Source organism: Solenopsis invicta, chromosome 1 (assembly GCF_016802725.1).
Source record: "Solenopsis invicta isolate M01_SB chromosome 1, UNIL_Sinv_3.0, whole genome shotgun sequence".
In the NCBI taxonomy this organism is placed as follows: domain Eukaryota; kingdom Metazoa; phylum Arthropoda; class Insecta; order Hymenoptera; family Formicidae; genus Solenopsis; species Solenopsis invicta.
This window is the reverse complement of record NC_052664.1, coordinates 26,520,365-26,530,797: the sequence shown is the minus strand read 5'-3', so window position 1 is coordinate 26,530,797 and position 10,433 is coordinate 26,520,365. Positions and strand designations below refer to the sequence as shown.

Here is a 10,433-nt window from a genome sequence, read left to right as displayed (position 1 = left end):
GAAACTGATTCGTCGTACTGTATCGGCGATAATTTACGCGAACACAATGAGGACAATGTGCGAATACCGAATTGTAGAGAATAAACAGTAAATACAAGTACAAATTGATTCACCGTTTGCCGCTGCTCGCTTCATCCAGCTCCGTCTCGGCCGCAGCTTTCGAACATTCGAGATCCTCCTCGCGACGATTCGTTAATTTTGATTCACATTTGGCACAAACGCGCGATTCTTCGTTTTCGGCACTCTCAAAACACTTCTGGTACTCACACGCGTCTGAAACTCGCGGGATACGAGGCAACGGAGAAGATGCGAAACGCGATTGAACGCGACACGAGTTCACACCATGCATCGTACAGGACAATGAGGATGCGAATTGAAATGCGTCACGACGCGCCGCGACCTTCCGCTGTCCTGCCTAACCGACCAACTACTGCCACTGCGTAGCGGCGTGACTGGCGCAAGGCTCGCCGCTACACAGTAACAGAAGTTGATTGGTTAGGCAGGACGGCGGAAGGTCGCGGCGCGTCGTGACGCATTTCAATTTACATCCTCGTCGTCTTATACAAGTTGTTGACGAGAGCGAGTGTTTTCTAGAATGCTATGCAGTGTCGACAATGAAGTTGTGGCATATGTTGCCACTGTGTCGGGCGTTTGTACCAACATTTGTCGTGTCGAATACGATGCATTATGCTAAGTCGTATCACGTTTAATTATGTTTCGCATTTTCGTTGCTTCGTATCTCGAGTTTTAGACGCGTGTGAGTACCAGGAGTGTGTCGAGAGTGTCGAAAACGAAGGATCGCGCGTTCGTGCCAAATGTGAATCAAAACGAATTGTTGTGAGGATAGGATCTTGGATCTCGAATGTTTGAAAGCTGCGGCCGAGACGGAGCGATCAGCGACGAACGGTGAATTAATTTGTACTCTATCTATTGTTTATTCGTCCCTACAATGCGGTATTCGCACCTCGTTCTTATTATGTTCGCGTAAATGATCGTCGATACAGCGGAGTAAGGAAAGTCTCTTCTGTCATCAGTACTTCCTTGCACCCTCCTCGCTTGAAACTGCTTTGAACGAAATAAGATTTCGGGATGTGTATTCCAAATAGCAAACTATCTATTAGATAGTCAAAGAAATAAACAAAAACGTCTAAGAATTAATTTTTTTTTATATTTAACCCATGTCTCTCTTGATTTAGCACGGAAGACAACCTCAAAATCATAGACATTATCTGTGAGATTCATAACTTTATATCCTTTACATAACTACGTAGTTCAATGTCTACATTTTATGAGAGATGCTCCAAAATAAATCGTGGTCATAGCTCATAGCTTTTTTCAGGCTTCTCTCTGATAATTGAGCGCGCTTATAAATCATTTATTGTCATCTACGAGTAATTTGATATTTATAAATATTTATCAAATGCTACACATACTCACAGTGTGGTGAGCAGGTGACGTATATGTATTGCATTTCATATAATATTACATTATGTTGGAAAAATCGTCCAGTACGGATAATCAGTTATCCAAAGAAGATTATTTAATAATGAAAGCTAAAAAGGCACTGCCGGTCGACATTTATGCGGCTAAATCCTGGCTGATTACCGCGAAATCACTATTTCCACATAGTGCGAAAGTTCAGGTTAGTACCGGCTCATCACTATACGTTTGATCAGTTCCTTACTGCATATATTTACATTTTTTTTTTATACGAGTAAGATAATTTATTTTGAAAAATATTGTCTCATAATTTTTAGTAATTGCTTTTATTAAATAAAAACTTAGCTGCAATAATCATATGAATATAATTCAATCTTTTGCTCTGTTTTCAGTTCGAGGCATATCGTATTGAGAAATTGTCAAAGAATGTAAAGGAAGCAGCGAAATGCTTCAGCGAAATGTAAGTATCAATTATCATTAAAATCTACTTATAAAATCTTTTAATCTTTTCTTAAATGTAAACAGATTCCAAAATTTTCCGGACGATCGCGAAATATGGAAAGAAATAGAGACCGTAACAATGTGTCTTCGTTTGGAGCAGTGCGATAACGAGTCTGAATTTTTATGCCAAATGTTTCAACATATCCCACAGGACTTACAACACAGGCTACTTGTAATGACAGCGGATCATAGCGAAGATACAATGGAACATTGTAAATTGTTACTATTACTGCTACGCAAGTTTCCTCAAACCATAGCAACTCATGGGGTAAGTATCTTAAAATATAAAAGAGACCTAAGTGTTGTAAGATATTTATTTGTATTATCGTTTTAGTCGCGTTTGGTGGAAACTTTATTAACTGCAGAGAAACACAGTCATCCAGGCCGAGCTGTGAATGGTTTTAGAAGATTATTGGCATGCGAAGCATTGCCACTACTTGGTGGTGCTGTAGTGGAATTGAATCCTCGTCTTAGTTTACGATTGTTATGTAAGGCCGTAGAATTTTACTTGGCATACATACAGCAGCCACAAGATACACAAATTCAAAATCCATGGGACAGACTTTATCAAATTGTGGAGCTAATAGGCAAGAAATTGGGATGGGAGTTGAGCAGTCTATTTGCTATACCCTGGAGTCGTGAAATATACAGTGATAGATTGCAGCAATATGCAATTGCTCATAGCACTAGTCTGAATGACGAGCCGATTGTCAGGCAATTACTAATGTGTACAATCGTAGTAGTATTGAGAATATTAAATGAGCATAATACTCTCATTGCCAATGAAGAAACAATGTACTGTCTCGTAGAAGCTTTTGCGGAAGGAGTATATTCTTCTACAGGTGAGATACTACATGTATGATTATTTGGATCGTATGTTGTATTAATTTATATCTTGAATTTTATAAACTAGAACCTAAATTGAAAAAGCGAAAGCGAGATGATGCCGCCATAATAGTAACTAGTGACAGTGATTACAATGGCAGTGGCCTAGCATTAGCAGTAAAGTTATGGGACTTACTACACAGTAGTGACTATCTTCAAAGAGAAATATCCAAACTAATTCAACAATTGCGGCTAGATAATTGGCTGAATCAGTTTTTTACAGATTCAGCAATGTATAAAGGTTTATATCGTGAAGTGTTGGGCAGATTAGCAGAAGGTAGTACTTTATCTGCTAATCTTCGTTTGGCCAGCACTTGTTTCTTTTTGAAAGACTATAAGGTGTGTTATGATTGGATTTGAACAAAATTATATATTTTTGTTAAATCTTAATTGTCTTGTTTTGTTCTTTTTCTAAAGCTATTAAATAATCTTTGTTTTAGGGTATGATGGAATATATTGTTTTAGTAACAAACTTATTGCCTTCAGCATCGGGCAAAATATCTCACAATTTGACAGTTCCAAGTACAAGACATTTACATTATTTGGCTCTCGCTCGTTTCCCTATTTTACAATACTGTTGCAGATTGCTTCTTTTAGCTATAAAGGTAATTATTCTTTTATAATTATATTTTTATATTTTTTTAATTGATCAATATATGATTGATTTTAGGACAATTTTTCTTTACCTGGAAATATTGGGGATTTGGCCATTGGACATGCATTGGTCCTCGTGCAGATAGATTGGCCACAAGAAGCTAGCACTTTAACTATGATAACACAACAAATTGTTAATCGTGGAAGTTTCACTTATCCATTATTTCAACCGTACATAATATGTGTAGATATTTTAGAAGAATTAACATATCTATGGACTGAACATGGCGGAGGAGTATCACTGGACATAACTACAAGCGCGGGAATTATACAAAGTATATATATAATAATTTTCTTTAAGGAATGTACTATATTGCGGAAATAAACAAAATTGACTCATTATTTTAGATCGTCGCGTCACCACACGCGGTGCTGATAAGGGAGTACGCGAGGAATTGAAGCAAGCTATGCGTCGACAAGCCGCACGGGACGGCATTGATCCTTTAGATGAACTGTTACAGAAATTTATTATCAATGAACAAGGCGCCATTCTGCATAGCTTAATCAAATGAATTAATTTTGAGTTTCGTTATTTATAGTTATAACTTGTATACAATATTTTTATATTGAATCTTTGGAAACAATTTTCAACATTTAGCACCATTACGATCTGTTCCTAAGTTTTATAATAATAATTACGTCACATTAACAATATGTTTTATAAATTATAAAGATTTTATAAAATATAATATACAAATTTATATAATTAAAGTTATATTTTCGTTTATTGCAAAATCTTATTTTATACATACATTAAACGTGCATTGAACACAAAATGGAGACCAAAATTATAAGATTTATAAAAAAAAGGTTTGATTTTCTCGTAATAGATTTTAATATTTAATTATATATACATACAATTAATTAAAACAAGGTTTTTATTAACATTTTGCCCGTAAAATCTTTTATATGGACGTCTTCCATAAATATCTTACTTCTCTACATATGTATCGTTAACAATAGGATTAATGATTAACAAAATAATGTAAAATTCCTCTAATAACTGATAAAATATAGCTTTTAAAGCAAAGCATATAGAATTTAATTGACAAATGATACGTAATTGATTATAGATGATGTGCTAAAATTATTAATTACTTGCTATTAATCATACAAAGTTAATATAACAAATAATTCTCTTGTTAAGGCTGTTTTGAATTATAAAAATTCATGAATATATGAACAATTTAGATTTTTGGGCATTCTATCTAATGTAAACGCTCAATTGAAGGGCACTTAGAAGTAATACTTTAATTCCGGGCATGAAGGAAGCTATTTGACTAAAATCTGGTCCTGATACTAATTGCGTATGTAAGTCTAATCCGCCTGTATAATTGCCGTTTTGAATCATCTGTGATATCTGATGTAAGCCTTGCAAAGTATTCTGAGATAACTGGAAATAAGACAATTTATTTTAGATATATATACATAATGTTCAATAATATTACAATTGCCTCACCTTATTTTCTCTAAGGCAATCGTATAGCACTTCCAATTTCTTTGACACATCTTCTATCTTCTTTTTGATTTGCTAGAAGAATAATGCAAAATGTTACATATTAAATAATAACAAAATTAATAAATACGCAAAATAATTAATATGCTTTATGTGTAACATATATTGTTACATATATAATATATTCAGAATAGAGTTCTTACTGGATTTTTTGCATTTTCATAGCATTGATTTTTTAATTCATCCAATATCGTTTTTAAATGCACATGTTGCTCAGGTATAGGTGCTTTAGGTTTCTCAGGTTCCGCCACTCTCGCAGGCATAGCAGGTTGCAATGATTCAACTGGTTTGTTAAGCGGTATAGTATTCGACACACCTTGTCTGAATTGTGGATTATAAATTGCGGGAGGTTCCTGATAGAAATTGTCCTGAGGTAAAGGCTAAAAACAATGTTGAAATATAAATCATATAAATATATGCATGTGAATAGATACATAGAAATTATATTTATATTATACTTACACCTGGTTCTGGTATAGTCGGTTGATTAATTGGCAATGGCTGCATTATTGGATTTTGTGCTTGATAATCTGTCTTCAGCTGAAAAATATAAATAATTCATTCTCTAGTGACACATTCTTATTTTATAGATTTTTTAGCCACGTTACAGTGGTCATCGATAATGCATCTATAGCGCTATAGAAAGAAATAAAAGCTTTAAGACAACAAAGCCCCACAAATTCATTTTAATGTTTGAAGTAGTGATAATATCAATGAAATATATGAAAAAAATTTTTACACTTATAAAATTTATAACGCATAAGATATAAATAAACGACGATAATCTGCGTGACACCAGTTTCAAAATGCAAAGCAATTCGAACTTTTTTTTCGTATAACACGCTTATTAGTTCATATCACACAAATGTAAAAAAGATTATATCATAGATTAATTCTATTATAGTATGGGAACGCATAGGTTTCTATTAAGTATGGAAACACTAACAATAACAAATATATGAAACATTGTAGATATAGCATTCTCGACATGTGTGAAACCGACTACCTTAACGTCTACACCCTTTGAATGTTTTGCCTTCCACTTCCTAGTACCAGAATGCTCCGCAGACATTTCGTTGTATAGTGCCAGTACTGGCTATATGATTTTAATACACATATATCAGTATCTAAATGTTTGAGATTTATTCGAAAAAACAAAAAGGAAATAACCACACGAGGAGCCATTAATCGAAACTGAGACGTAAAACTAAGTAAACTCGAAACTATGATTTACCTGTGCTCTGGAATTTTTCGCAATGGGTGGATCGTTCCATCCAGATGACGGCGGTGGTAATGGATACGTACTTTCGCCTCCATATGTCGTATGTATTTGAGAAGTAGGTTGAGATCTAACAGGATCGTACATTTGGGTCTGTGGCACATTTTGCATCGGCGTCATTATGGTTGGCTGTAGTGGCTTATATGGTTCTGGTTCTTTAGGAGTCATAAAACTTGATGGTTGATTCGGATAGATGTTACTCGACATAGGAATTTGAGGTTGATACGAATTTTGTGGAGAGTAACCAGGGACAGGTGGGACTTGTTGAGAATTGTACATTGGATTTGACGAAAGTGGGAAAGTACTCTGACCATATGACTGAGTGGATTTCACAGACGGATCTACCAGATATTTCGTTCTTGATTGTGGCCCGACGCTGGATGGTCTCGAGCCACTCAAATTAGAACTGGATGTCGGTGGAGGCGGAGGAAGAGGCTGCGCTACTGGGACTTGATTGTACGGGTGTGATGATGTAGGATATTGATCATAAATTGTAGACTGTGTTGGAGGTTGAGGGGGAGGAGGCATTCCATATAATTGAGACTGAGCGCCGAACTGATTTATCGGGGCTCCGTAAGTTTGTTTCAGTGGAGTTGTGTTCCAGTTTTGTGCAGGTGTTGTTTGTTGTAATGGCTGCTGCAGAGGATTGCATGGGCCTTGTGACACTCTTCGTGTCTGTTCATAATAGTAATTCTGAGGTGTAGGATTTGTTGTAACATGTCTCTGATCTTGCATGTAACTTAAAGCTTTACACAAACGATCCCTTAGCATCGAAATTCTTTGCTCTTGACTATTTCCAAGATAATTCAAGGCAGTTTCTAGATCGCCCTCTGCTGCCAGCATCTCAGCATATTGTGACAGCACAGTAGCAATTTTATCCTCTATCTGAATTTCTCTGATACCTTGGAGTTCCAAAGCTTTCTGCATTATTACGACCAGTTCTACCACTTCTTGAATGTCAGCATCGGATACTTCGATTAATTTATTCAAATTGCCAGAGCAAATGTAACAGATTTGTGCTTGTTTTTTAAGAACGGGATTTTCACTCAACACCAAGCGATCACCAAGCATATCTGTTATACACAATTCATGTTGTAAACATGAAAACAATAAATAATCATAACAAATTATTACTTTATTATATTCTTACCGCACAAAGCAGATCGTTCCTGTGTACTGGAATGTGTAAATATACCAACTAGTGCTTCTTTCCAGCACTTTATATCACTGTTGTTAACAACTTCTACCCAATTTTCACTAACTAACGAATTGATAAGAGAATTTAATGCACTAGAGTGCTCTAAAAAGTATCTGTATTGGGTACGTGCTAGTAATTCAGGACCAGCGGCCATCGAAAGGATTATAGCGTCGGCGTACCTCTTGCTAGCAAAGCATAAAGATACAGCGGCCTCGATGTTTCCTAAGAGGATAGCTTGTGTTATAAGACCATCTTCATCTGAAAAAATAATGCAAATGAAAATTGTTTATAAATTTATTTTACTACAGTATTAATACCATCAATATGTGCTGATTACCATCAGAAGTATTTATGATGTAAGTACTATCTGCAGATTTATTTGATGATGCTTTTTTGCTTTGTTCTTGTGCAATAGTGTCAAATGCAGTACTACTAACCATAACATTTCCATTTAATACCTAAGTTGCATAAAAAAATGTATAATTACAGTTAACATAATATTAAGCAAAACAATGTAATTATCAATCAAAACCTCTCTTACATTATTAAGATTAGAGACACCTTCTACGATATTATTTATATCATTCTGAGGCACAAACTGATTCAGCTTATTATTCATTGTCTCAATATTGTAGCCCAAAATCTCCAACATACTCTTTGTTACATTTTCATCAAAGTAAGCACGTACACATCTCCAAACTTTCTTGGTATGTTCGTCTGGAGACTTATCCATTTTTTCCTTACAAAAGTCACTGAATTGTTCAGTTTCCAGTGTTGCTTTTAATTTGTTCGAACGTTGAATAAGACTGGGTTGTACAATTACTTGTGATATAATAACTTTTCTATTCGCTTTTTTCCCTAAATTCGGATCAGCAGGGTGATTCTCGAAAATCACTAATTTACCACCAAACTGAAAATGGCATTATTTTTATGAAATAATTAAACTTTATTACAAACAAATATTTTCTGTTTCACAAATATGATATAAAGAAAAATTAACTTACTCCAAATGACGCTCCAAATGGTCTTTTTAACCATTTAGGAGCTTTCGTCAATACTGCCGTCGTTCCCGTTTGTACTGTCGATTGCGTGAAAGGATCCATTCCTGGGAATGAATCCCCTATTTTGTTAGACATTTCTTGCTGTTGTCCACCTAATACAGAATATACAACAGCGTGACCATCAAAACTACTGCCAACAATTAATCCTGGATTCCTTGGACACCAAGATACATCAAAATTCCACTGAGCTGTTTGGGCTAATTCACATATCACCTCACCATTCTGTCACATTCAAAAATAATATTTCAAACTCTCTTTTTTCTGATTTATTAAAGCATTTAAAATATAACATACCAATGCATTTGAGTTGGGATTCCAACATAAGATTCTGTTATCCTTGGCACAACTCAGGAGTAAATCAGCATCCTGTGGGTTCCATGCAATTGAAAGAACACCACGTTGATGACCTTGTAGAGTTTTTAAAGGTGACGTTGGAACTCTCACGTCCCATAATTCAATGATAGGTGTTTGATCATCTTCAGATGCTAAGCACAATTGTGTTCCAATATCTGGATGCCATTGGGCAACTTTCCAACGTACCTATATACATAATCAAAACAATTGTGATTTTCTCTAAACAAGTATTAGTATATTACATTGTAAGTTCTCAAAAGACAGAAAAAAATTGTACCCTCGAATTTGCATCTGTCAATTTGAATATTGGCTTCTTTTCTTTCACGTTCCATATAACACAGTATTGTGAAAATGTGGAAGCAAGAATATCTTTTAAATGTCCTGTAAAATAAAATAAGAGTAATTTACTATTGATTGAACATCAATAGATAAAATTTGTGTAAAACTTTAGTTTTAACATGTAATTTTTTTAGCATAATTTCATAAAAACCTTGTTTGTTCCAGGCAATGTGTTGAACGTCTTCCGACTGCTGGTTTCTGGCAGAAAGGGTTGTTGGCATATTTGTATTAATATCCCAAATATAGATTTCACCTTCTGTTGCACCTGTAGCCAGTTGATTTTCTTCTCGAAAAGAATTAAAATCCATTGCTCTGACAGGACCTGCGTGCCTGTGTGGACTGTTTATAAGACAGTTACTGTCTCTGGCTAATAACTTTGCAGCGGAATAAATTTTTATTGTCCCATCCTCACAACCACCGACAATTATGCCTGCTGGATTATTTCCATAGGATTCCCAGATAATTTTGTGAAATCTAGATTGATAAATACCAATGATTACTCTGTTCCAGTGTACTAAATTTAATTTCACATAAGTCATTAATACCTGTGATCGCTAGGAACGCTGGCCTGCAGCTCCATTTCATATCCCGGTTGCTGCAGATTCAGAGAGTACAGGTCCAAACTGGCAGAAGTACTGAAACTAGAGTCCAACTGCTGCGCCGCTGTCCCAGCAGCCAGCATAATGGGATGTTGAGCTGGCGGCGACCATGCCACGTTCACCGTCTTCAGCAGCTCTTTGACTTTCATCTGTGTATGACGTGAGAGAAAAACTTACTCTTAATGTTTTATACATTTTGGGAGATGTTTTAGTAAGTTTGGTAAGACGGGCAAAGAAAGCTTGTACGCGAGTGACACCGAAACATGAAAGCCCTCGAGCGATAACAGTTAATTGTGCGTAAATGCAATGGGACGACAGTATCAAAAAATGCAGTCGACGTCGCAGGGTGACGTAGGGAACCGATTGCACCTGTCGTCGTTCGAGCTAAACACAATCGTCGGGATGATCGCCGATGTCTCGAACAAATTGACGCGCTCTCACCTTGGCTCGTGTCTGGGTGGCCGTAAACAAGAAAGTTCTTCGGTCAGACGGGATTCCGGTTACTCCGGTAAGATGCGACGACGACCCGTCAAGTCAAGTCTTCCAACGTGGCGTGTGCCGCACGCGAGCCGTCGGCGATGCCGCCCTCCCTCGGCCCCATTGAAGC

At 36.1% G+C, this 10,433-nt stretch overlaps 2 protein-coding genes across 3 annotated transcripts; one reads left to right on the top strand and one right to left on the bottom strand.

Annotated features, from left to right (window-relative positions):
- Positions 1–1,269: 1,269 nt before the first annotated feature.
- On the top strand, positions 1,270–4,207 carry LOC105201987 (integrator complex subunit 10). Its single transcript, XM_011170313.3, has 8 exons — positions 1,270–1,642; positions 1,833–1,900; positions 1,966–2,209; positions 2,276–2,783; positions 2,855–3,165; positions 3,267–3,431; positions 3,497–3,755; positions 3,829–4,207. The coding sequence occupies exons 1-8, from the start codon at positions 1,490–1,492 to the stop codon at positions 3,990–3,992; spliced, it is 1,872 nt and encodes a 623-aa protein (XP_011168615.1). The 5' UTR covers positions 1,270–1,489; the 3' UTR covers positions 3,993–4,207.
- Positions 4,208–4,291: 84 nt separating this feature from the next.
- LOC105201989 (protein transport protein Sec31A) lies at positions 4,292–10,409 on the bottom strand. 2 transcript variants are annotated; one of them, XM_039446762.1, is made up of 15 exons: positions 10,268–10,409; positions 9,773–9,975; positions 9,379–9,701; positions 9,166–9,269; positions 8,829–9,074; positions 8,478–8,756; positions 8,015–8,383; positions 7,811–7,931; positions 7,426–7,731; positions 6,231–7,348; positions 6,003–6,092; positions 5,459–5,536; positions 5,140–5,376; positions 4,940–5,011; positions 4,292–4,873 (listed from the first exon to the last, which is right to left on the bottom strand). In XM_039446762.1, exons 2-15 carry the CDS (start codon positions 9,973–9,975, stop codon positions 4,685–4,687), a joined length of 3,735 nt encoding a protein of 1,244 aa, XP_039302696.1. In that variant the 5' UTR covers positions 10,268–10,409; the 3' UTR covers positions 4,292–4,684. The 2 variants fall into 2 exon arrangements, with proteins under 2 accessions (XP_039302696.1, XP_011168617.1); XM_011170315.3 differs by lacking the exon at positions 6,003–6,092 and having other exon boundaries at positions 10,268–10,408.
- Between the last annotated feature and the right edge of the window lie 24 nt (positions 10,410–10,433).